Source organism: Panthera leo, chromosome A2 (assembly GCF_018350215.1).
Source record: "Panthera leo isolate Ple1 chromosome A2, P.leo_Ple1_pat1.1, whole genome shotgun sequence".
Taxonomy (NCBI): domain Eukaryota; kingdom Metazoa; phylum Chordata; class Mammalia; order Carnivora; family Felidae; genus Panthera; species Panthera leo.
The window spans coordinates 54,978,258-55,005,014 of NC_056680.1; the positions used below are offsets into that span (position 1 = coordinate 54,978,258).

The 26,757-nt window shown below is 52.1% G+C and overlaps 2 protein-coding genes across 5 annotated transcripts in view; one reads left to right on the top strand and one right to left on the bottom strand.

Annotated features, from left to right (window-relative positions):
- Positions 1 to 18,366, top strand: part of GRIP2 (glutamate receptor interacting protein 2) — a 95,201-nt gene extending 76,835 nt beyond the window's left edge. For 2 of the 3 annotated variants that reach the window (XM_042911621.1, XM_042911630.1), the window contains exons 15-21: positions 2,474 to 2,540; positions 2,633 to 2,778; positions 3,599 to 3,743; positions 5,634 to 5,773; positions 6,399 to 6,578; positions 7,594 to 7,783; positions 9,098 to 9,257. In XM_042911621.1, coding sequence (XP_042767555.1) covers positions 2,474 to 2,540; positions 2,633 to 2,778; positions 3,599 to 3,743; positions 5,634 to 5,773; positions 6,399 to 6,578; positions 7,594 to 7,783; positions 9,098 to 9,146 — 917 coding nt within the window. In that variant the 3' untranslated portion in view covers positions 9,147 to 9,257. Of the gene's footprint in view, positions 1 to 2,473; positions 2,541 to 2,632; positions 2,779 to 3,598; positions 3,744 to 5,633; positions 5,774 to 6,398; positions 6,579 to 7,593; positions 7,784 to 9,097; positions 9,258 to 9,395; positions 9,502 to 13,528; positions 13,673 to 14,423; positions 14,571 to 15,601 lie in introns of those variants that run through there. The other variant, XM_042911639.1, reaches the window with a different exon arrangement.
- A 3,382-nt stretch (positions 18,367 to 21,748) lies between these two features.
- Positions 21,749 to 26,757, bottom strand: part of SLC6A6 (solute carrier family 6 member 6) — an 87,616-nt gene continuing 82,607 nt past the window's right edge. For both annotated transcript variants that reach the window (XM_042911650.1, XM_042911660.1), the window contains one exon: positions 21,749 to 25,762. In XM_042911650.1, coding sequence (XP_042767584.1) covers positions 25,622 to 25,762 — 141 coding nt within the window. In that variant the 3' untranslated portion in view covers positions 21,749 to 25,621. The remainder of the gene's footprint in view (positions 25,763 to 26,757) is intronic.

Genomic DNA, 26,757 nt, shown 5'->3' on the forward strand with positions numbered 1-26,757 from the left:
GTGCTCCAGGTGGTGGGAGGGCTGGCTTGGGTTCCCTCTGCCTGCAACGCTCAGCTCTGTGTCCTTGGGCGACACCCTAGCCGCTGGGAGCATCAGTTTCCCGTTCTGCACAATGGGAGTTTCCTGGCCATCTGGCTCTCCCAGTGGGATTAAGTGGCTTGTAAGGCACCAAACATGTGGGCCAGATTGGTTTTTTATTTGTTTTTTTTTTGTTGTTGTTTTTTACCTTCACATTCCCAGTAGTGGGAGGATGAAAACAGAAGAGTAGAATGTACAAGCATAGGGACCTTCAGAACCCTCCCATGGCTTCATCCTACTCTGAGTATAAGCTGAAGTCCTCACGGCTGATGAGGCCTTTGTGATCTGGTCCTAGTGATCTCTGACTTCATCTCCTGCCATCCCTCCATCATGCGCCACCAGCCACTGCTGGCCTCCTGGTTGATCCTTGAACATACTGTTCCTTCCAGCCTCAGGGCCTTTGCACTGGCTGTTCCCTCTGCCCTCTTCCCCACCATTTGCTCAAATGGCACCTTTGGAAGTCCTTTTCTACCACCCCGATTTACACTTGCCCTACCCTCCACATGGCCCCTTCCATTCTTTCTTTTTCTCCACAGCATGCTTTATCAGTTGACAAACTATGTACAGTTGGCCCTTGAACAACATGGGTTTGAACTGTGCAGGTCCACTTAAACGTGGATTTTTTCCGGTAAATACAGTAAGTCCTGTAAATGTATTTTCTCTTCCTTAAGATTTTCTTAACATTTTCTTTTTTCTAGCATACTTTATTTTAAGAACACAGTATGTGATACATATAACATACAAAGTACATGTTAATCAATTGTGTTATTTGTAAGGTGTCCATTCAACCGTAGGCTATTAGTAGTTAAGTTTTGGGGGAGTCAAAAGTTAATACTCAACTGCATGGGGAGACAGCACCCCTAACCCCCACATAGTTCAAAGGCCAGCTGTGCTTTAAAATGTTGTTGATTATCTGTGTCCCCCGCCGGACTGGTAGCCCCAGGAGGGTGGGGATCTTTGTTTTGTTCCCTCTCCCTCTCCCTTGCACATACATAGTCGAGATTCAACTGTGCCCTGGGGATCCTGAAGGGAAAGACGTTGGGATAAGGGGTGGAGACACCCCCCGGCTGGCTGTAGCATTGCCACCCCCACTGCCCTGCTGAGGTGACCTCCTGGCGGGTGTCCACTCTGGCCAGGGCAGCACACACACTGGTAGGCTGACCCCAGGTCAGGCAACAGATGCTTGGACCTCATTCCCCAGGGAGATTCAGGGAACCCCAGAGAACAGAAGACCAGGATTGCAGTCCTTGTGTGAAATGATCCTCAGTCCCCACCCTGGGCTTGACAGAGGGTGACTGCAGCTCCTTCCTTCCCCAGACTCCACAGTCAATGGAGGTGGAAGTTTAAGCACTCTGGGAGGGGAGAAGCTGCTTCCAGCCCAGGAACCTCTGGGTAGGGCTGCCAGATACAGTTGCACAAGTTGTACATGACACAAGGATGCCCATTTGAGGTAGACTTACAATTTTATTACATCAGTTGGAAGAGGTGCCCTTGTCTCATCTGCAAAGATGCCACATGGGCTAGAAGAGGCTCCTACCATCTGGTCACTAATGGGAAAACCCATTCGCCCAGATGGATTCTTTCCGCAAGAAAACTTAGCTATTCATGCAACACCCATTGTCTTAGGTCACGTTTCCCCAGAAAGAGCTTCTTAGACAGAGTTATGTTCCGGGGGTTTGCTGAGAAGGGCTCTTGGAATCACCACCTGTGCGAGGTGAAGGATGTGGGGCTGGGCAGTTGGAGGAGCTGGGTTGTGATGCGACCACAGCAGGTGGCTCAGCCAATCCCACGGAGAGCCCGAGGGCCAGGAAGGCTTCGGAAGTTGTCCTGAATGAGGCTGGGAGCCAGGCCTTTGCACCTCTGTTGGACCAGGCTGTACCCAGGAGTTGCATAACCTTGGGTGAGGCTGTTCTCTTGGTCAGAGGCAGTTTCCAGAGAGGGAGCCCCCTGTGGGCCATTCAGCTAGCACTCCCTGCAGATGGGAGAAGGGAAAACTCAATTGTGGAAGGGTCACCCAGTTCCTGGGTCCTGGCCCTGTGCCAGGTGGGAGGGAGTCCCTGACACAGCCCCTGAAGGAGTTCGCAGTTTGCTGGGGGATGGGCTGAGCAGAAGGGAAAAGCGCTGATGTGGATTGAGCACCTGTTATGTGCCGGGATCCATGTTAGGTTTTGCTTTGTCTAGTTTGATCTCATGACATCTCCATGAGTTCTGTGGCACCCCCCCCCCCCCCATTTTACAGAGGGGAAACTGAGGCAGAAAGGGGGCTGATTTGCTCACGGTCACCCAGACAGGAAGCAGTGAGAGCAGGACATGCTCTAACTCCTGACCCCTCCAAACTCCCTGAGGCTGAGGTGGTCAAAGGTCAGATTCATGCTTCTCCCCCCTCCCCCCCCAGCGACCAGCAGGAAGCGAGGAGAGCCCCTCATCATCTCTGACATCAAGAAGGGCAGCGTGGCACACAGGTAGGGCTGGCCCTGGGCACAGGGCAGGGGGAGTAATCCAGGGGGAGTAGCGTGTGCTAGCCTCTTTCTGTCCCCGACCCCTGCTCATGCAGGACCGGCACCCTTGAGCCAGGAGACAAGCTTCTGGCCATCGACAATATCCGCCTGGACAACTGCCCCATGGAGGACGCTGTGCAAATCCTGCGGCAGTGCGAGGACCTGGTGAAGCTGAAGATCCGGAAGGACGAGGACAACTCCGGTATGGCCCCTGCCCGGCCCGGCCGCCTCTCGGTCCACCCCCGGATGATGGGTCCCCAGCTTGCAATTTGAGGTTCCCTCTGGCCAAGGAGGGAGGGAGGCAGGCTGCTGGTGCAGGTTCCTTGAATGAACAGATGCAGGGAGGAGCCCCAGCACAGATGTCTCACCATCCCTGGGGCTGCCTGGATCCTCTGCGCCCAGCACAAAGCCTAGCAGAGGGGACCTCCAGGGGGCAGCAGCGAGCAGATGAGTGGGCGGGGCAGGGATGCCTCAATGACTGCACCCTGCAAGGGCAGTGTGTGAGTGAAGGAGTAAAAGCTGTGACATCTCTGAGGCCAGACAGGTGACAGAAGTGAGTGAACTGGACAGAAGGTAAGAAAAATGTATACAGGTTAGGGAGGCAGTAAGGAGGGGTGAGGCTTGTGGTCCCTGGAGAGCCAATCCCTTGTTCAGAGAGGCAACTCCTACTCTGGGAAGGATGCTGTCTTGTGGGCAAAACTTCTTCTAAGTTTTCTTTTTTAAAGAAAGCTTGAAATCTGGTTTCTTCTTCTCATTATCGTTATTTTGTGTCATGCATGAAATCTATATTTTAGAGTGCTGGGTTCATGGTATTTGGGTGCCAGAAAACATTTCTGGAGGCAGAAGATGGCATCAGGGTCCCCGGGTTGTGCCATCCAAAGTCATGGCAGGAGTGAGTGGGTGAATTAACAAATGAGTGAGTGCGAGTGGGAGTAAGGACACCAAGGTGTTGGGGGCTGGGGGTGTCCATCTCCTGGATCCTGCCCCACTGCACCCCACCCTGATAGGTGCCACCTTTGCAGATGAACAGGAGACCACAGGTGCCATTAGCTACACAGTGGAACTGAAACGTTACGGGGGTCCCCTGGGTATCACCATTTCGGGCACAGAGGAGCCTTTTGACCCCATTGTCATCTCGGGCCTCACCAAGCGTGGTCTGGCTGAGAGGTGAGCCAGGGTTCTGGGGGGGGATGCATGGGGTGGGCCCAGAGACTCTCATGGGGCAGGGGTTGTACTTTGAGAACAGCTGAAGTGGATTCTGACCTTGGTTCCAACGTTGACATTCTGGGTGACATCAGGACTGTCCCTTCCCTCACTGAGCCTCAGTTCCACAGAGGTAGACCAGCCCCTCCCTGGCTGACCTCTCCAGCTTCAGTAAGTGCCAGATAAATGTATGCCAACTCTCCTCTCTCTCCCAATGTGGAGATTCCTGGAGATTTCTGGAAAGTCAGCATTGTGAGCCTTTTTGGAGCACCTGCTGTGTGCCTTCAATCCTGGCACAGCATGGGGCTTTTCTGCAGGCATTATGGGCCCCCCTGCTGTCCTCTCCTTTGGGGAAGGTGTGAGAAAGAGGGTGCCCCAGGCTGGCCAGACTGGGAGGAGCAGGTGAATCTGGGGCCCAGAGGTAGAACAGGGCCCCATGGGGGTCACAGGGAGGTGGTCCCAGTCTGGGCGAGATGCAGCTTTCTCCAGACACTGAGAGGAACTGGCTGTAAAGGGAGAGACTGGGCAGGCCTGGAGGGGGCAGGCTGGGCCCCTGGGGGAGGACACAAAGCAGGAAGGGCCACGTGGTGACGGGGTGCTGCAGTGGGACGGAGGGGCCTGAGGAGTGTGGTCCGTGGCTCCCTGTTGGTGTCCTTGCTCCCGGAGCGCCCCCTGCTGGCCCACTCCAGGGGCCAGTGTGGATGGTTCCCACCTCAAGTATGTTCATCTACTCCCACGTTTACTGGGTACCTACTATGTGGCGGCTCATTCTGGACGCTGGGAGCACAACAGACAGTCCCCCGTGCCCTCACTGGGCTGATCTAGCTTAGTGCTGTCTAGCTGCAGTGTGATGCGAGCCACACATTTAATTATCAACTTCCCGGTAGCTATATTAGAAAAATAAAGAGAAATAAAATGAATCTTATGTATGTATTTATTTCAACACGTAATCAATATACAAATGATTAGTGAGATAGTTTACACTGTTTTTTTAATTGTGTCTTCAGAATCTGGTGCGTAGTTTGCCTAAGTCAAGGCGTCTCAGTTTGTGGCAGCCACGCTATGGGGCCCAGTAGCCACAGGTGGCTGCCGAACTGGACAGACCTCCCTCCCTCACTCAGCCTGCCACCGCCCTGACTTACTCAGTCCCCTGGATTCCTGGGGAGCTTGGTGGGCGGTGCCCACCTGCAGCTGCTCTCCCTGCTCTCAGTGCTGGCTGTTCCTCAGGATCCCCTTCCCCAGCCCGATTCCCAGGGATACCATTTAATTGGCCGGGCGTGGGGGCCAGACGTGTGCATGTTTAGAAAATCTCCTCAGGTAATTCTAATGGTATCCAGGCAGAAACCCACTGGACCGGATCAATGCTGCTGCCTGGCCTTGCCAGCCCCTTGCATCCCCTTGTGAGGTCGCCTGGGCACCCTGTGCTCATTCTCTAGGTGAGGAAGCTGAGGCCCAGGGAAAGGGAAAGGCTGTCCCTGGAGAGAAGCATGAATCCCTTCCATCCATCCATCTTTCAGTTAGAATTAGGTAAAGTAAGTTTATCACTCTCATTTACGGGCTCCAGATCGCGTAGTAGTTGACAGCTGCTCTGCGCGATTCAGACCGTGCTCAGAACTCATGCTTGACCCTGCTTCCAGAACCTGCCCCTACAGTCAGGCAGGATCCCTCCCCTCCCAAATTCTAGACTTTGTACCTCCGTTCATACCACCAGAGATCACACTTGCCTTCTGTTGCAGCTGGGTTTGATTGAGGTCCGTCGGGCTTGTGCCTTGGGGTTCCTGAGTTCCCTGAGGGCAGACCCCCACTCTGAAGCCTCGACTGTGTCTCGTTCTCTGTCCTGTGCCCCCTCCCCAGGACTGGCGCTATCCACGTTGGGGATCGCATCCTGGCCATCAACAGCGTCAGCCTCAAGGGCCGGCCTCTGAGTGAGGCCATCCACCTCCTGCAGGTGGCTGGTGAGACTGTCACACTGAAGATCAAGAAGCAGCTAGACCGTGAGCCTCACCCCACCACCTGGGGGCCCTCAGCCCTTGTGGGAACCCCTCTGTGCCCAGCCTCGTGGAATCCCCACCAAACCCCACAGAGGCGGGAAGGCACCTGGGACAGCTGAGGAGACTAGACTCAGAAGGGTCACAGCTTGTATGGGGCAGAGTCTGGGCCTGAACCACCCACTGTCTTCATTGCCTCCTGCCTCTCACAGCTGCTCGTTATGCCTTCGGGCCGTACCTGTCCTTTCCTCAGTTTCCCCCGATTTGTACCCTGTACCTTGGCAAGCGAGGCCACCGCCCGCCGTGGAAGGAGCCTTCAGGGTCTTCCTTCTGACCCGTGCCCCACTGTTGCTCACCCTGTGACCTTGGGCATGTTGTGCACACACAACGCCACAGGGGCTCCCCGAGGCCCAGCTCAGAGAACTCAGCCTCTGTTTTCCTGTCTGTGAAATGGGTTTGCCCATTGGTGCACCACCTCCCTCATATCAGGGGGCCCAGCAGCAGGCTCGGGGGGAGTGCTTAGTGCCTGTGAGTTCCCAAACCAGACTGAAGTGGGGAAACTGAGGCTCACTGAGCATCTCTGTCTCTGAGGTCAGAGGTCAGTGGCAGTGACACCCCCTTTCCATCCCAGGCCCCCTCCCACACCGCAAGTCGGGCAGCCTCAGCGAGGCCAGCGATGCAGATGAGGACACTCCAGAGGCGCTCAAAGGAGGCTTGCTGGCAGCCCGGTTCTCCCCTGCCGTGCCCAGCGTGGACAGCGCCGTGGAGTCCTGGGACAGCTCGGCCACAGAGGGGGGGTTTGGGGGCCCAGGTAACACTTCATCGCCTATAAGCAACATGCTCTCTCTGGGCCGCCCCAGCTGCCAGGCCTTTGTAGGGGCTGCTCCCTCTGCTTAATCCTTCCTCCTCCTCTCCCAGCTCCTTCAGGGACGCTTCCTGGAGGCAGACCCGCCTGGGCCACGTCAGCCATTCCCAGGGCCCCTCACTGCTCAGAGCATGGACCCCAGGCCTTCACACATCTTTTGATTAGCATCCATAGCACCTCAGCTGGCTATTCAGAGTTCCCCACCCTGAGGTTAGGGACCAAGCTGGCCATACTTCTGTCTTTGTCATTCCCAGCCCAGTGCCCTGCACACAGCAGGTGCCCAATCAATGTTTATTGCATCCGTGGAGTCCTGGGCAAAAAACCCCTTCCCACCTCATCCCGCAAGATCCAGCCTTAAAGTGGACACCTCCAGGCCACCCTCTTAGGACACGAGCTCCCCTGCCCATGCGTGTTGAGACCCATAGGTAGCTTTGGGGGTTGGGGGCATTTGACTGCAGCAGCTGGCCTTCTGGCCTCTGCAACACAGAGCCACAGGGGCTCCCCAAGGCCAAGCTCAGAGAACTAGTGGAGCGAGGCTTCTAAGTGCCCTCAGGTGGCTCCCAGCCCCTGTCCTCACTGTCTGTATATCTGCCTTCCCTGGGGTCTCAGCTTCCCCATCTCAAGTACTTGATCAGTATCTCTTAGCTTACTCCCGGGGCAGGGTCCTCAGAGCTCCCAAAGGCAGGCAGAGAGGAATGGTCAAAATAGTGAAACTCCTTCCCGTGCAGGGGCAGCTGGGCGAAGCTTGATGGAGGCGGGACAGGGTCCTGGAGCCCTGGGCACTCTTCTGCTGGGTGATTCAGAGGGTTCTGGGTGGCGGCCGGGCCCTCAGGGGACTCTGAGTAGTCATGCAGGTCCAGACGGGGGAAAGACCTATCCAGGGTCACCCAGCACAGCTGGAAAAGGGGCAGAAAGGAGGGTGAGCTATACCCTCTCAGACACCCCCCTCTCCACCTGCCAGGCTCCTACACTCCACAGGCAGCGGCTCGGAGTGTGACCCCCCAGGAGTGGCGGCCCAGCCGGCTGAGAAGCAGCCCCCCACCCACGGAGCCCCGGAGGACAAGCTACACCCCAGCCCCCACAGACGAGAGCTTCCCCGAGGAGGAGGAGGAGGAGGAGGAGGAGGAGGAGGACTGGGAGCCACCAACTAGGTCTGTGGTGGCAACGCCATGAGGGAGGAGGCAGTCACGGTCTCCTGGCTAGGATGGGTGAGGGTCCCTGTGCCACCATAGGGGGGCAGCGGAGGAGTCTTGTCTGGCTCCCGAGGAGGGTCTCTTCCCAGGAGAGAGGAGGAAACGTCCGTCAGAGCTGCCTCGGCCTGGCTGAGATGGCAATGAGGCTGTGCTGGGCAGAGGGTGCTGCCGTGGCAAATGTGTGGAAGGTGTTTGCCTTTCCGAAGTCTGCTAATCTCGCGTTCTCAGAAGAAAGGCAACAGACTCAGAACTTGAACCCAACCCTCCTGACTTAGCCCAGATTCCTTGATGGCCCCCCTACAAGGGCCTTCGGGTCACAGGTGCCAGCCCTGAGCTGTGGAAGCGATGGGTTTTGTAGTGTTGGCTTTGAAGGGCACGTTGTCACCCCTGGAGGAGGCCCCTGTGGAGAACAGGCCCTGTGGCTGTTCCTCACTGAGCCCTAGCCACCCCTCCCGCATCTGGGCTTTCAATCAGGCACTTCCTTCTGCCTACTCTCTCCTGACCAAGGCCTACTGTGCCTTCAAAACCCAGGTCCTGCCTCCGGGAAGCTTCCCTGACTTTTTCAGGCAGAAGGCATGTGAGCCTCCTCATGGCACTGGCTGCCTTGTGTCCACCTGATGCGTTCCCTGGCTGTGGTCCCTTCTGCTAAGTGCCTGGCACCCAGGAGGCACTCCTGCACACTTTGTGAAGGAACCGCCAGCTCCTTAAGAACAGGGGCGACACCTTCTTTACCTCCGTAGCCGCGAACCCTGTGGATGGAGCCCTGGCTCAAAACATTTGTAGAAATGATTTGAATGGAGAGAATGTCCTTCAGCCTCAGTCTTCTCATCTTTAAAATGGGAAGGGCAGGAGGCAACTATCATGCATCAGCCTCCCTGAGTCTCCCTAGGAGATAAAAGCTGGAGGGCCTTTATAAGAAAGTGCTTTGCAAATCATACTTTATAAGCGGCCAGGACTTTGTAGGCAGCAAGTGGCTTTGTGAACTATGAAGCGTGCAAGTGTGACTTGGTATTATTCTATCGCGCCTCAATTTTAGAGTGATGATGGGCTCCTACACCCTGTGACGGAAGCTGTGGGGTGGCCTGGACCCTTCCCCAGCACAGACACGCCATCTCCATCCATCTGTGTCCTTGCTGGCTCCAGCTCTGTCCCTGTCACTGTGCTATGATGCCATGTGTCTGGGTGGGGCCAGGGGCCGTCCTCTGGGGCTACACCATGGATCTCCTCTCTGTCTATCTGTCTGTCTGTCCGTCCGTCTGTCTCTCTTCCCAGGCGTCCTGTGTCACCGCTCTCCACCCCGTCTCATCTGCCCCTGTTCTAACTGGCCACCGACAGTCCTGGTCGCCCCTAACTGCGTCTTCCCCCCATTCCGTGTCACCAACCACTGCCCCGGGGCCCCAGCACTGCCACCGAGGACGCCCGCCTGCCTGCCCGCCCGCCCGCCCGCCCACCCTCTGGCCCCTTGAGCCCAACGCCGGGCCCTGGGGCCCCGAAGACTCCTCAGGCCCCAGCCCGCCTGCCCGCCCATCTGTCCACCAGGAGTTGACGCTCTCTGGTTCCTACGTTACAGCCCAGCCCCTGGCCCTGCCCGTGAGGAGGGCTTCTGGCGCATGTTCGGGGAAGCCCTCGAAGACCTGGAGTCGTGTGGTCAGTCAGAGCTGCTGAGGGAACTGGAGGTAGGGCCAACCCACCCCGCAGACCTTCCTGGGGGCACCTGTGCATGGACACACTGACAGGCATGCCATAGGAGACAAGCGTGTTGATGGGATCCTGCCTGCGTGTCATGTGTGTCATGCACTCACCCAGCACCTGCCATGTAAAGGTGTCTGCACACATGTGCGGACACATACACAAGTGTGACTGAGAACACTGTGGTGTGGCGGTTCGAGGCGTATGCACATGTGAACCTGTCTGGTATCATGTGTGCATTGGGAGCATGCGTGTGGGCATTTCAGAGCAGGTGTGTCTGAGTGTGCACAGTTGGATATGCACAGGGACAGTTTTGGTGTCTGTGTGTGCATGTGCAGTATGTGGACACGGTTTTGGGCATGCCCTGTGGAAGCATGTGGATGTCAACATCAGTGACAGCACAGGGGATCGGGGTCAGGGGGCTGAGAAGTGACTACAGCTTTGTGTGAGGTCAACATTGCCCACAACAGAACAGGCTGCGCAGAAGGTCTAGGAAAGATCCAGCTGGGTCATTTCAGAAGCTCCTTCATACTCTGAGAGCGATAATGTAAACCTCTGCTTTACCTGTGCTTTTGCCCCTAATATTGTTGACTAGGGCCTTTTTTTTTTTCTCCACCAGCCTTGCTATTTACTATGCTCCTCAGAGAACTAGTTTTTGGCTTTGCTAATTCTGTCTTGTGTTTCATTGTTTCCTATCTTACTCATTTCTGTGTTTAACTTCTTTGTGTTTCAGTAATGATACTTTTCCTGGTTTCTTAGGTCCTTAATTTTCAGTTTCCCTTGTTTTCTACTGTGGTGCATCTTAAGCTATGATTTTACCCATAAGTACTGCTTTGGCTGCATCCCACAAGTTTTGATTTGTAGTGCTTTAATTGATCATTCAGTTCCAAATATTTAAAAAATGTCTAGTACAATTTTAGTTAGACCCTTAACATATACAGAAGTGGAGAGGTTTCTTTCTAGTATCAGTTCTAGTAAATGTTTCGTGTATGCCTGCAAAACAATGTGAATTCCCTTTTTTGGGTGTAGGGTTCTCTGCAGATCAAGATTGTTCATAAACTTGTTCAAATCTGCATCCCAATGAAATGTTATATGCTTTATTTATCTTTGTGTGGTTTTTTGTTGTTGTTAATAGTATGATAAAATCCCATTGTGAGTAGAGATTTGGCAAATTCTTGACATTCTGTCAATTTTTGTCTATGTCAAAATTTGTCTGTCATTAAGCGCATGATGACTATAACTTCTTGGTGAATTTTTCTTTTTGTTATTAATCAGTATCTCTATCCCTATCTGCTTTCCACTTTAAATTCCATTTTTCCCATAATAATATGGCTCCACCAGCTTTATTTTAGTAATGTTTCCTGTCTTTTTTCCAATTTCTTTATTTTCAAACTTACTGTGTTACTAAGTTGTACATTTCTCATTTTAAGTGTATCTGTTGTATGCTATATATAGCTGATTGTCCCCCCAAGCCAAGGGTCTTCTTTTAAGGCAAGTTTAGTTCATTTATTCTTTTTGTGATTACTAATATAAAGTTATTTCTAGCAAAGAATTTATACTTTCTATGTATCCTACTTTCTCAATACTTCTGATCTACTATCTTAACTTTTCTTGTATTGATAAATCTCCTATTCCTGCACTCTTTCCATCATGAAAAAGGATATTTTTTATAATTTTTATTCTTTTAGTGATTATCCTTAATTCGTTTTACCTTTTTTTTTTATTTTAGAGAGAAAGTGTGAGCCGGGGAGATGGGCAGAGGAAGGGGGGAGAGAGAGAGAGACAGAGAGAGAGAGAGAGAGAGAGAGACTCTTAAGCAGGTTCCATGCTGAGCATAGATCCTGATGAGGGACTTGATCCCATGACCCTGGGATCATGACAAGATCAAGAGTCGGATGCTCAACCTACTGAGCCACCTAGGTGCCCCTGTTTTACTTTTTATTTATTTTTAATTTTTTTTAACGTTTATTGATTTTTGAGAGAGAGAGAGACAGAGCGTGAGTGGGGAGGGGCAGAGAGAGAAGGAGGCACAAAATCCGAAGCAGGCTCCAGGCGCTGAGCTGTCAGCACAGAGCCCGACATGGGACTTGAACCCACGAACCATGAGATCATGACCTGAGCCAAAGTCAGACACTTAACCGACTGAGCCACCCAGGCATCCCCCTGTTTTACTTTTAATATTGAATTTTTACATTTAATTTTTTTTATTATTACAGAAGCCACACATGTGGATGGTGCAAAATTAGATAAACAAAGTAAAATAAAAAATGAAATAAGCAGAGTAAAACATAAGAACAAAACAGCCTCATCACACATAGATTACCACTGTTACTGCTTAAGTGAGTGTGTATGCATTTTTAGGATAACAAAACCATGATGTACATGCTCTTTTATATGCTTTTTCAGTCAGCTACTCTGTTTTTCCGTATATGGAAATAATCTTCTAATATATTTTCATCTCTTCTAATAGCAAGGTCATAGGTTTTCACAGTTGACCCCAAATTTCCCTTTAGGTCTGGTCTGGCTAAACTAGTCCCTAATCCATGCTTGGCACTTGGTTTTTATGCCTTTTCAGTCTCTCTTAATTTTAGTCCAGTGCCTTTTTAACGATGCTGACATAAAATTTTTGTTTATCAAGATAAAATTCACATAACATAAGATTTACATAATGTTATGGAGCCCCTGGGTGGCTCAGCTGGTTAAGCGTCCAACTTCAGCTCAGGTCATAATCTGGTGGTTGTGAGTTTGCGCCTGGGTCGGGCTCTGTGCTCACAGCTCAGAGCCTGGAGCCTGTTTCGGATTCTGTGTCTTCCTTTCTCTGCCCCTCCCCTGCTCACACTCTCTCTCTCTTTCTCTCAAAAATAAAGAAACATTAAAAATTTTTTTTAAAAAATTTACAAACCGTTCAAATGTAAATTAAATATTAAAAGTAAAAAGAATGAATTAAGGATAATCACTAGTAATTCAAGGGCTTTTATAGTGTATTCACAATGTTGTGCATACATGACCAGAACATTTCTAACATCCCAAAAAGGAGTCCCACATCTCTCAACCGCTGTCTGATTTGCCTGTTCTTACAAATGTAGTCATGTGCTATGTGGCCTTTTTTCATTTAGCTTAATGTTGTAGAACGTATCAATACTTCATGCTTTTTATGGCCACATAATATTCCGTCCCATGGATAGACCATGTTGCTGACTTTTTGAAAAGACCAGGCCCGGTGGACTTTGCCTTGAATTTTTTTACCATCTTCACTTTCCTTATTTTTTTTCTTTTTTTTTTTTTTTAACAAAGTCTAATCAGTGCCTTTGTCCTCCTCCCGAATGAGACAGGCCCTACAGAATGCTTCCATTTCCCTACCATACCAACTCCTCTCCCCACTTGTTTATAAAATTGCTCAAAATTAGTTTTGTGGGATTTTAGTCAATACTTATTTACTGTTACTGGTAATTTCTTTGCTCACCATTGTTTCTCGCATTCCATGTTTCCCGTCTCAGTTCATCCTTTAAGATCTTTCAGTGAGAATCTTGAGGCGGTAAACTCTTTTAGGTTTTGTGAGTGATTTTATCTTACTTATTTTTACCAATAGCAGGGTAGCAGAGTGGTTAAAACCTTTGATTTTGAAGCCAGACTCCGAGTTCAGATCTTAATTTCTCTTAGCCTCTGTTTCCTCACCTATAAAATGGACCAAAGGAATGGTAGAATGGTATTTGCTTGTGTCATAGGATTGTAGAGAGCAAAATGAATTTTGTGGGAATAGTCCTTAGACTTGAGCTCGGCACAGAGTAAGTGCCATTCAGTGCCAACAATTAGTATGCTAATTGCTGGTGTGATCGAGGACCTCCCCCACCTCACCCCTGCACACCCTCAGACTGAGAGCCACAGGAGGCCAGGGACCATGACTATGCTGTTCACTGTTGTGACCTTGAAGGCTGGCACATAGCAGGTGTCCATAGATGCTGACTGCAGACGGCGAGCCAACAAGCATCTGAATGAAGCTCTGTGTGTCCTCAGGCATCCATCATGACGGGCACGGTGCAGAGCGTGGCCCTTGAGGGCAGGCCTGGCCACCGGCCCTGGCGGAGGAGCCAGGAGGTACGAGCGTCCCCTGAAGAGACACAGGAGCTGCTTGTGCCGACACCCTTAGAGATGCACAAGGTGGGCACCGGGGCTGGGCACGGGAAGCCTGGATGGGTGTCCCGGGGCCGCGAGGACTCACCAGGGGCTCCCGAGGGGCTGCACCCCTCTCTGGGCTTCATTCTCCACCACCAAACACGATTTGGTATTAGACTGAGTTTTCCAAAATTCTCATCATTTGGGTGATACACACCCCCACCCCCAATGATACACACCAGGCTGCTATTAATATATTTCTTTAAGTAGACTCACTGTTTTCCCACTTAAGTTAGTGTGTGTGTAAGATCTAAAGGCATTTATATAGAATACATGTATATGTAGTTGTATGTGTGTATCTATATATATCACTTCCTTAAAGGAGAAGCCAGCCTCCCTTGCCATCTGTAGGTTACTATATAGAAAAACAGAGAAGAAACCTCTCAGCTGGTAGTCCTCAGAAGGCTCAGAGCCTCTTGGTAAATTGGGAGGGGAGCAAGTGTTAGAAGGGTGAAAACCCGTTGGTACCCCACGGAGACTTTCTTCTGGGTGGAAGGGAGAGGATTGAAAAAGAACTGAAAAGGTGCCCTATATCTAACTTCCCCTTTGTGACTGGTGCTAACTGGAGGATGTGCTGCCATGCAGAACGCAAGGGGGCGCTGTGGGACAAACGCAGTGAAGTGTGGGGAGCACAGCTAAGCGGCAGGCTAAGTGTGTGTCCCGCACCAAGGGCTGCTGTGGGGGGCGGGGGACAAAGGTCAAAGCTCCAGGGACCTCCTCCTCCTTCCGCTCCCAGGTGACACTGCACAAGGACCCTTTGCGGAATGACTTCGGTTTTAGCGTCTCCGATGGCCTCCTGGAGAAGGGCGTCTATGTCCACACTGTGCGCCCTGATGGGCCAGCCCAACGTGGGGGCCTCCGGCCCTTCGACAGGGTCCTTCAGGTAATGCTGGGCCGGGGGCACCATGGATAGCGTGGCCTTTTCTTGCCTCATGGTGGAGAAAGAACCCTGTTTCTACCCTGGCTGAAAGGCCTCAGGCAGGTCGCCTCCCCTCTCTGAGCCCCAGCTTTCTCATAGAGCAAAGGGAATGACAGGACCAGGCCTCTAGTCAGGTTAGGTTCAGTTGTGTTGCAGTAACAACCCCGAATCTCAGTAGCTTAATGTACATGAACGTATACCTGTCCACAGTGGGCTGGCATAGGCTTAATCCACCCAGGCTGATGGGGGCTGTACCCTCTTGTAAATACCTTAGATGACGTGACTTAGGAAAAGCGACTGGAACATCACACATGGGTTTTTTCCTGCCTTCACCCAGAACACCTGCTCCTCCCCTTCACAGCCTATTGGCCTTCCGGAACTAGTGATGTGACCTTGCTAACTGCAAGGGAGCCTGGGAAATGTGGGTGAGCAGATCGAAAGCTCTGGGACAGGCCTGGCCCAGCCACCCTGCACCGCCTTTCCCAGGCCCCAGCTACCTTTGTTCCCATGATGTGATTTCTGCTATATCAGTGCTACATTTACTTAATATGTTTCCTTTCAGTTCAACTGAAATTTATTTTGAAAGGAAGCTTTTCGTGTCAATTAGGAATGAAAACCCAGCACCCCTTTGCTTGACATAAAAGATCAATCTAAAATAAAAATAAAACAGAAACAAAGCAATGTCACAAAATTCTAGGCAGGAAGCTGGGTGTGTGGTCTGCTCTTTTATGTTAAAAAAAAAAAGGGAGAGAGGTGGGTGTTCGTGGAGTGGGAAGGAGGTACTGGCACCCCCTTTGGGGTTTCTCTGATAAAACCTAACCAGAAAGATTGAAAGAGAACTAAATGAAGGAGGACTTCCTCTCTAGGAGTGTTCTAGATTTACCCTGTACCTGGGCTGGGGCAGGGCCCACGCTTCAGGAAGTCCCACGATTCCCACCTACTTTAGACCAGGCTCAGCTAATGCCGTTCTGTCCCCTTGGCTGTATACTGTGCAGGTCAACCACGTTCGCACGCGGGACTTCGACTGCTGCCTGGCGGTGCCACTCCTGGCCGAGGCAGGCGATGTCCTGGCACTGGTCATCAGCCGCAACCCTCTGGCGCAGAGCAGCCGAGCCCCGCGAGCACCAGGCCCCAGCAGCCCCCGGATGCTCTGAAGCCAGCGTGCGGTCTGGACACCCCAGGGGCTGCCCGAGTAGACCCTGACCCCCAGACCTGTAGCTGGGCTGGAGAAGTGGCCGCTCACTTATCCATCTGTCTGTCTGGCAGGCTCTGAGCCGGGGACCGGACTCTGTGTCTATTCTCCGGTTCTGTGGTGCCTGGAGTCCCAGGCAGTGATGTCCCTGTGCCAGCTGGAGTGACGTCCAGGTCTTTCTCCACGTTGGGGCTCCAAGATGCCCGGAGGAGCCCCACTCAGTAGGGGCTGAGACAGGCTGCTCAGCTCGGAGAAGAGGGGCTGGGGAGCCCAGCTCCGTGTAGGGAGTGCTTTCTCCCAGCAGAGCTATGGAGCTGCCAGGGAGGAGTGAGCTCCCCATCCCAAGAGGTGAGCAAGTGGGAGCTGGATACCCCCAGTGCAGTCATGGACTGAGGTATGAAGCATCCGGGCAGTGGGTCCACACATGCTCAGGTAGTTAGTTTCCCAACAGGGGGAGAGCATTTAGGGTGTTTCTTGTTTTCTGGACCGCCTCCCACCAAGAAAGATGCCACTCAGGGTGGGAGCCTAGCCCCTTCTCTTCTCCAGCATTCTGGTGTTTGGGTCTCACTGGCATCCCCACTGGAGAGACTCTGAGCTGGGATGGCTGAAGCCCAGGAAGCGTCAGCCCGCAGACTCTGAAAGCGAGTGGTTTTCTTACTTCGGCATCTCTGGTCTGAAGCCTCTGTGATTTGAGACCACAGTGCTGGGCCCTTTGGGCAAGCTCACTGTGGCTTTGGGCTCTCAGCCCCTCCTGCTGCTTTTGTAGGGTGCACAGGCACAGATCCATATGAATACACCCCTCTCAGGCCAGGTCCCACACTGCGGGAGGGAGTCATTTGGAGCAGACGACCCAGGGGTTTCCATTCATCTGCCATTTCAGTGGAGATGGGAAAACCACGGAAGTATGCCATGTTAGATGACACAGCTCCTCTTCAATATCTAAATTAGTGAAGGAGGAGAGACAGGGAGAGGGAGGCACAGAGATAGAGAGGCAGGCAGGAGAGAGATGGGCCGTCTTCTCTCATGCCCAAAGGTGACAGTGTCCAAGGTGGTCATTCAAGGAAATTTATTCCCACTTGAAATCTGGAAGCACCAGCATCCCTTAAAATCATTGTCCTCATTTTCCACAGACCCAGAAACCCTTTTGGTTTTGAGAAGGGCACGGGCGGCCTTCACCTGGTGGTCTGGGCTGGGGCCCCAGGGATGGAGGCGGGCAGGGAGGATTCAGTCAGGTCTGGGGATTTGCTTTGCTCTTAATGGGGGTCTCAGGAAAACGGGGCACCCATTCCCATCTGCATCCTCCATGCTTCCCTCCAAGGGAGGCCCCCCAGAAACACTCTTCCACTCAAGGGACAAGATGGGGAGTCGAGAGGCCTGTTCTTTTCACCCGGGGTTGCTGCTTGGTTGCTCCGTGACCCCCTCCGGGTCTGGTCTGGCCCTCTCTGGACAATCAAGGGGTGGACAGTCTCTGAGCAGGTACGGGCCTCCCTGTCATGGCCAGAACCAGGCCCACTGGGCACCCCACCCACACTCTCCCTGGGGGCCTGCTTTCCCTCCTCTCCCTCCAGTTTCCCAGAGCCTGCCCTTTCCTGTCTTCCCTGGAGAGCCCTTCATGCCACGGCTGGACTGTCCAATGCCTCTGCTATCTTGGATTCCTGTGTGAACATCCGCCCCAGGGTGAAAGGGCACTGCCCACCCATCACAGGGGCACTGAGGAAAAGCCAAGAGCCCTCAGCTTGGGGGTATGGGGGGTGACACAGCAGAGACATGGCCACTGGCAGCCACAGCTGTGTGAACTTAGGCAAGTTGCCCAGCCTCTCTGGGCCTCTGTCAAGTGACAGGGCTAGACAGGACATACTCCCAGGGCCTGTCAGCTTGGGAAAGCTGCATCTGGCTGCAGGTGAAGGAAGATGCGTTCTGACCCGTCCAGTGCTCCCCTGTTTTCTCGGGCTGGAGGCCTCTGCCATTTCCCCCAGACGTATGCAACCGGGCCCGGCAGGTGGCCCCTGGCCGTGGCCGGCCTTCTCATATGCAATATTTCTTCTGGCTTCTCATGGGGATCATAGATCCCAGACTTGACATTTCCCGACACCCGTCCCCGGTGAGCATCCTGCCTGCCTATGCATTTTGGGTACAGCTCCTGTGACATGTCCCTCCCACCCTCAAAAGCTGTATTTTTCTCTGGCTGAGATTAGAGCATATTCCTTGTAAAGTATTTTTCTACATGGGGTTTTCTTAGAGCTCTCGGGAAGCACATGCCAAGGGGCTGCATTGCAAAGGCCATTGGGGTCTCTTTGGGGCCCACGCGTAAATCCGTTCTGCCAGGGATTGCAATGACGTGGGAGCTGGGGGTGGGGTGCCATTGGGATGATTTTTTAAATAAAGTTATTTAAATGCAACTGGACTGGAGTGTCTGCCTTTTTCTTTCTTTTTTTGTTTTTTATTTATTTTTTTTGATCATAGGCTGGCAGTAGCTTCTGTTTAGATCTTAGGACATCTTAACCTGTTTCATTCATTCATTCATCCATCCAAAAAGTCTGCTTGGGGGGCGCCTGGGTGGCTCAGTCGGTTGGATGTCCGACTTCAGCTCAGGTCATGATCTCACGGTCCGTGAGTTCGAGCCCCGCGTCGGGCTCTGTGCTGACAGCTCAGAGCCTGGAGCCTGTTTCGGATTCTGTGTCTCCCTCTCTCTCTGACCCTCCCCCGTTCACGCTCTATCTTTCTCTGTCTCAAAAATAAATAAACGTTAAAAAAAAAAAATTAAAAAAAAAAAAGTCTGCTTGGACTATGCATTGTTTTCACCCCTGGAAAAACAACATGAACAAGACGGAGGAGGTCCTGTCTGCATGGGGCTTATAATTCTAGTGGAAAACAGACAATGAACAAGGGAGTACATTGTAAAGAATTATTTCAGAATGAAAAAACAAAACAAAACGAAACAGTCATGGGGACACAGTGGAGGGTGAGAGCTTTAGCTCCGGGGTCAGGGAAGGACTTTTCTGAAGAGGTATTTGTGCGGAGACCTTCAAGACAGGAGCCAACCCTGTGGAGACCGGGAAGCACAGTGTCCCAGGCAGGGGGCACAAGTGCGAAGGCTCTGAGGTGGGAATGAGCTTGGTGGGTCAAGGAAGAGAAAGGAGGCCCAAAAGCAGAGTGGGGGAGACCAGGTTGGAGGGTGCAGGGCCCAATGGTGAGGGCTTGGGTCTGGACTGGATTTTATCCTATCTGCAGGAGGAAGCCGCCGAGGCACGTAAGTGGTGGGTCTGCTGCATGGAGCCACTTTATCCTGGGTGGGATCTCACTGATGTCCTGAGTCTTCACTGGGCATCCAGGGCAGGATGGGCCCAGAGGGCATGGCCAGGCCTCACTAGGGGTCCACAGCTCTGTGGGGGCAGATGAAGAGCTTCTTCCCATCAGCTATACATGAGGGAGTGAGCCCCCCATCTCTGGAGGTGTGTTAGTGTGGCTGGGCCAGGGAAGCCAAAGGCCAGATTGGGCACAGGGTACCTCTGCTCTCCCTAGTGCCAGGCGATAGACTCTGGGCCCTTCTGAAACAGGGAAGAGGGTGTGGACAGGGCCAGACCTAGAGAGGTACCCCTGTGCTACAGACTGGCTTCGTGCAGGCACTTCTGTGTGCTTTTCAAGAATTCTCTGGATTCTCCTACAGCCTTCAGAGGTGGTTCTGTTAGCCCAGTGTCATAGGTGAGGAAATGTACAGAGAGGTTAAGTAACTTGCCCTAAGTCACACAAATAGTAAGGGATGGAATACAAGGATTTGAATACAAGTTATGGCCAAAACACACAGGGAGGAGGGAGGTGGACAGAGGCCATCAGAAAGGCCAACAAGGGACGCCTGGGTGGCTCAGTTGGTGAGGCGTCTGACTTCGGCTCAGGTCAAAATCTCACAGTTTGTGGGTCTGAGCCCACGCCGGGCTCTGTGCTGACAGCTCAGAGCCTGGAATCTACTTCAGATTCTGTGTCTCCCCCTCTCTGTGCCCCTCCCCCACTCACGTTCTGTCTGTCTCTGTCTCAAAAATAAAAAATATATATATCAAAAAAGAAAGGCCAACAACCAGAAAAGGCTGGGGGAGTGGCATTTTATTCTAACATCATCTATAAATAATGAGTTTATATTACTGAGGGGCACCTGGGTGGCTCAGTCTAGCTGAGTGGCTCTTGGTTTTGGCTCTGGTCATGATCTCAAGCTCCATGGGATTGAGCCCCGCACTGGGGTGTTCTCTCTCTCTCTGCCCCTCCCCCGCTCATACATACTTGCTCTCTCAAAATACACTTTAAAAAAATGAGTTATTGAGAGATGTTTGGTCTGGCGAATTGGAGAAAAGGACCCAGGAGGCTTCCCTAAATTTGCCCACACACTGATCTGTCCAAAATATTATGATCCCAGCAAAGCTGAACCCCTCTCCTGGCCTCAGTTTCCCCACCTATAACAGTGAGTTGAGCACACGATTCCCAACGCAGAGGACCAAATACTTCCTGTACCAAATACTTTCTGAGGTCCTGAGTGTTCTGCCTTCTGAGGCCCCAGAGTCTGTGGTGTGATTTCTATTTGCATCCCTCTAGGGCTTATGCTCCTCCCTGCAACCTCCCCCACTCAGGCCTGGCGGTCAGAAAGCCCGTTTGGGTGCCAGTAACTACTGTGCATGACCTCTAATCAGCCCGAAGCCTTGAAAGGGGCAGTTTATTCCAGGTGGGGAAACCGAGGCTCAGGAGACTGATGTGAGGTGTCCCAGCCATGCGGGGTGGGATGCATGCCAGGTGGGCTTCAGTCCCCAGCATCAGGGGAACCAGCCCGGAGCAGACCCAGGACAATTCTTTCAAAGACTCGCTCTGTGCCCCTGAGTTAAGTGTACCCCTCTGTGAGCCTCTGCCTCAGTGTCTCCATAGACAATTACCACCCCCCCCACCTTTTTTTTTTTAATGTTTATTTTTGGTAGAGAGAACACAAGCAGGAGAGGAGCAGAGAGACAGGGAGACACAGAATCTGACACTGAGCTGTCAGCACAGAGCCCGACACGGGGCTCGAACTCCCAAACCTCGAGATCATGACCTGAGCCGAAGTCAGACGCTTAACCGACTGAGCCACCCTCGGGCCCCTACAATACCCACCTTTGATGAGCATCCTAGGGCAGAACTGAAAGTCCTTTGTAAACTGTTAAGGTGCTTGTCAAACATGAGGAAAAACAGCCTCATCAAAACAGAACCAAGTGCACCTGGGAAGCTCAGTCAGTTAAGTGTCTGACTCTTGACTTCGGCTCAGGTCATGATCCTCGGGTCCTGGGATTGAGCCCCGAGTCAGGCTCTGCACTGAGTGTGGAACCTGCTTGGGATTCTCTCTCTCTCTCTCTCTCTCTCTCTCTCTCTCTGCTCCTGCCCCCCTCCCAACTTGCTTGCCCATGTGCACACTCTCAAAAGAAAAATTAAAAAAGAAAAACACAGAACCAACACGTGTTGGATTTTAAAAAGGAAATGTTTATTTTCATGTTATAAGGTGATTACAAACTCCTCTAAAAAAAAGCAAAGATGAATTTAAAATATCGATATACATATTTATCTAAAAAGCAAAAGAGGAAAAGAAAAGCCCTGCAAAATACAGGGATTCATATCATAAAACATTTATACACAAAAGCTTGTATACTGCAAGACTGAATTACACACCAAGGATCTTATTCAAATACAAATTCCTCCTCAGAAGAGTCTCTCGTTGGTTGATTTTTTTTTTTTTACAAAAGTTTAAAATATCTTAAAAATATTTTGAAGTTTTAAAAAAAAGTCCTGATGAGCCAGACATATTTCTGGAAGGAGGCAAGACCCACGTTCTCAGCTTTCTCTTGTGCTAAATACAGAGTCACAGTTGCTAGGGATTCGAAAATTAAGTGGGTAAAAAATAAGGGTGGGGGGGGGGGGGAGAAAGAAATGGAGCCAACATCTCAATTGGAAGCCAAATATATAACAAGATTCCTCAGGGAACTGTCAGAACACGTCTGTAGTGACACCCACCAAGAGAACAATGAAACATAGCTTCCGATTAAAACAGCAGTCTGAGGGCCAGGCATTAACAGGGCGTTGGGGGCGAGGGAAATGCTGTTCTCTGGCTTCCAGGTTGCCCACACCCCTCTCTGCGTTTTGATATCTGGGATGTTGTTTGGTTTGTGCCTGTTGGATTTTTGCACCGGGCTATTTATAGCATTCACGTGGACAGCCCAGCCTGGGGCTGCCTGACATTGGGGCTCAGGGCTGGATGGGACCTCTAGCCACCTCAGGGTTTCTCTTGGGTCCCTTCCTGGCCAGTGTCTGAGGCTGGAGGGGAAGGGAGGCAGTGTCTGCCTTTAGCCCTGGCTGCCCAGAGCATTTCCCCGTCCAGAGGGGCAGTGCTGGGGAGATGCTGGCTGGGCCCCGGACCACTGTGCAGTGGCACCGGGTGACACAAGATCACCCTGTGCTAGGCTGAGGGTGGCTCACTCCCCTTGGACTTTGCCACCTTCTCTAGGGGTGCGCTGGGATCTGGGGTAAGAATGAGGGAGCACAGGTACAGAGAGGGGGCCGTGTCACCCAGAAATCATCCAAGGCCACTCACTTCTCTGCCTGGGAATGTCCCTCGCGGCCTCAGGCTAAATTCTGCCTAAGGGATTCTGCCTCTTGCACACCAACCGGCTTCACTGGGCCTCAGTTTCCTCACGTGCCATAGGGAGGTCAGCTCCTAGCTCACAGAGGGCTGTTGGGTGCAGGGCCAGGGTGAACGGGTGCCACCTCTCCTACCAGAGGAAGGGCAGTCGTCGGTCCCACGGAGCCACAGCTTGAGGTCCAGTTGGCCCGAGGATGGTGAGAGGACGGGGGGTGCTGCTCTCCTCGTCCCTGAACGCTGGGGGGACAGAGCGCTTCCTTTTTCATAAAGGCTCGTCTTTGGTCTTCAGGGAGAACACTGGGGAGCTACATGCGCCACTCATCACACACCCCTTGGGGAACCTGCAGCCAGACGGACTCCAGACAGCCCGGCTCCAGTCCCTGCTTGCCGTGCCCAGCTTCTTCCTCACAGCAGGTCTCATTTCCCCCATTTTATAAGGGCGCTGACCGGGGAGGCACTGACCACGCAAGACTGCCCACCGCGGGGACTGACACGGCCCATGCCAGGCCCGGCGAAGCATCTCCCTGGGTGAGATTTATCCTGAGGCCCTTACCCATTTCTGCATCCTAAAACAAGTTCTTTAACCACCTCCCTCGCTTCCCTTCCAGAGCTGGCCTGCTGGGCTATCTGCGGGCACTGGAAATTCTAACCCATCCCAAGGCAGAGAGTGGGCGGGCTGCCTGTTCTCCAGAGACAGGAGGACCAGAGTCATGAGCTCCAATGACAGGTTTATGAGGAGACATAGAAAAGTCACGCACCATCACACCTTGTACTCACAGAGCCAAGTTCTGCGGAAACACAAGGGCGAGGGGAGTAGACAAGAGGGTCCAATTGGAGACAGGTGCACTGGACGATTGTCGAGGAGCGGGCTTGGGAAAAGTGGCTGACCTTCCTTCCAGGCGGGGCCTGAGGACTTGGTCTGCATGTGTCTTTGGTCTAGAATTTGGTCTGCGAATTTTGTAAGAGGAGAGGCCTTTCCCAGGCCATTTCCAGAATGTTGCAATTTGCCTACCAACCCAAAATACTGTAGCCTTTCACCAGAGGGGAGACATTGTAGCCTGAAATGGCCACAAAATGCCCAGGCAGCCACTGCATGCCAGGCCCCCCTCGACCCCACGTGTCACCTGTCCCCAATCATTGACAGTGGTTAGTTCACTAAGTTCCATGAGACAAAGGAAAACAGGTCACATTGCTACTCGGTAAAATTAGGAAAAAAAACCCAACAAAATCAAATCAGACACAGCGGCAACCATAAATACATAGAGAAACAGGAACACAGAATTGTTAACAGTTTGGAATAGGACTGGGTATTGTTTGGCAGAGTATATGCTTTGGAAACAGTGAAATGTGGATTCTTGCCAAAGAGAAGAGGTTCAGAACTGCCTCTGCCCCTCAGACCCCAGAGGCTCCTCCCCTCCCGAATCTGGGGAGAGGGTTCCAGGATTCAGAGAGCCCCTGCTCTGAAAACCCGAGCTGGACCACTCTCCACGCCCCATGAGGCCGTCACTGTAATTTGTGCGTGACAACGTGTCGTATTTAGACTCTGAACTTGGAAGTGACAGTTTAAATGGCACAGTTTAGGTCCAAATGGGGGCTGGGGCGGAGACGTGTCCGTCTCGGGATTTTAAAGGTGGAGTACCTTCTCTCCTGGTTCAGAGAAGACAGGCTCTTGGGTAAGCCAGTTCTGGGGTGCCAGCCCCCTGAACAATCCCACCCTTCTAGAAAATGCCCTCTCACCTCCTCTCCTCGGTCCCCACATACTGTGTATCTAACACCAGCTACCGCAGGAGTTGTGAAGAGTTTCACCATCTCCCGAGTCACCACCAAGGGCTGCTCTTGTGCCTGAACGGGGAGGAGGGTTTGGGAGCACTTCGCCCAAGTCAAAGATCCAGGGAGGCTCCAAAAGCACTCCTGGCACTCCCACGGGGGCAGCCCTGAGCCGGGAGCGTGTCGGGAGTTTCCCAGCCCCTGGGAGACGAGGACAGAGCTGAGCGTGGATTGCTGAGGAAAGAAAAGCACCCCTCCTTGACACCAGGCCTCTCAATGCCTGGGCCCACACCCTTTGGTCCACTGGCTCACCTCTCGTCCCTCACCAAATACATCATGCTTCTCTCCTACACGCAGATGCGAGAGAGGTCAGCGGGGGGCCGGCCAGAACCTGATAGAACCCCATTAAAACGCAACAGACCCATCCGTGTGAGGGTCGGAGCCCTGAGACCGCTGGCGGCTCCCGCAACGCCGGCCCCGAACTCTAGCTGGGAAGCCGTGGGACTGCAGTCTCCCGAGGCCTCCTGAATGTCAGGGTTCCATCCTCCCCAGCACCCTCTTGGGAGCTCTTACTGCCCCCGCTCCGATGAACGGTCCTAACAATCGATCTGACAGTCCTTCTGACTATCCACCCTCCATCTCAAAATAACAGGCAGGATTTTGCTCTTGGTGCAACGGTTTCTAGAGAATCAGACTTTGGCTGTAAGGCCTCACCTGTCAGCTGTAAGTCAGTCCCTTGACTGGAGGCGCTGATTCACTATTTGGCATCTCTCTTCTTGGCTAAGACAAGTGCAATGAAACCTCTCCTTGTGGCCCTCCTTTCTCTAGCCCCTCTGGGTCAGGCCGGCTGGTGGGGCCTCCCCTCTGCTGTATGCTTCTATCTGAACCAGGCTGAGAAGGTACTACACCTTTAAAATGGGTCTCCCGTCCAGGAAAATTCCACCCTGTGTTTTTGGGGGCAGAACTTTCTGCCAGCTATACAAGCACCGAAGAATTGCTTTTGAAAACGAGATCTGTTGCTGGCAAGATCGATTCAAGTGGTAAAAGTGTATGACAATCTCTAAATGTATATATAGTTATATGTAAAAAAAAAAAATACAAAGAAAAATTTACCAAGTTCCCATAAAATACATCTAATTCAATATGAAAACTCTGCCTCGCCCCGGACATCCGCCGGTGGGTTTTCTTTTTTGTATAAAATATCCCCAAATCAAAACAAAAAACACATACACACGATACCACACACACACACACACACACACACACACACGCACGCACACAGAGTAACATTTTCTGTGACAATTAAAAAAAACAATCCTAGTGCAAATAGAAAGCTCTGTAAACCTGGTCCTATGAGAATCTAATGTTAGTAAACAGCAGGGAAGCAGCCCGTCCGCCCGAGCGCCCGAGAGCTCACATCATGGTCTCTACTATGATGTGGGTTGGTTTCATGAGAGCGCCGTTCACGGCCAGGCGGGAGCTGTAGGGCATAGCTCCCTCGCGCTCCACAGCCCAGCGGTTGGGTTCCCTCGGGGTCAGCAGGTACTTGAGTCTCTGGAGAAGGAAGAGGATGGGAGCAGAGAGGAAAGTCAGGCGTCCTAGTTCCCCTCTTCACCACAGTCGTCTATCCCCTCCGAGCCCGGCCAGTGCGCTGTTTGGCCTTTGGCAAACTACCCCCGTCTCTGGACCTCCCATTTCATCCACTAGCAAATGAAGGAGCTGAACTAAGGTGCTTCTTCTAAGGTCCCTCTGGGCCCTGAATGAGGGCAGAATTCCTGTCAGTAGTTTCCTTGGCCAACCCCTGCTTGCACACCTCAGGGACAGGGGGACTCATACCGCCTGGCTCCGACTTCTTTCTCCTACGAGGCTGAAATCTGCCTCCTTGTAATCCCCATCCCCAGATTTCTCTGACTTGCAAAGCAGCTGAGTTTCTGCAATTTGTAAGCCCGAGGTAGGAAGACGGTTATGAGCCTCCCCTGGCTTCCTACCTTCCCCAAGGAGAAACCCCCAACTCCTCAGCCACCTGTAAACTGCATTTCCTGCCTTCTTGCATGGCCCTCCCGTTCTCCTGCAGGTATCTAGTTCTCCCTGCTGGGGGCTCAGAGACACTGCTCGTGTCTGAGGTCCTCAGAGAGGGACCTGAGATTGGACTTCATGAGAGTTGTCCCATCACTTTGGGACAGGACGAGTTTCATCCTTCTGGCTGGTTGCCTGATCATAGAATCAGCGAGGGAAAGAGCCTTCCCAGGACACCCAGAAGACCCACAGCGGATTTGGGACTGGAACTCAGGTTTCCTGACCCCCAGCTTTCCCCTGCCAAGGGTCTACTCAAAGACTTAAATAGGAAGCAGCTGTGAATAAAAAATCCTCTCTTTAGACATTTACATTCAACTTAAGTATATTACAATTTTTAAGCTGCTTATTAAAAGCTACCATATCTCATTTCTTTTTTAAAAAAATGTTTTTAAACATTTATTTATTTTTGAGAGAAACAGAGACAGAGTGCCAGCTGGGGAGGGGCAGAGAGAGGTAGACACAGAATTGGAAGC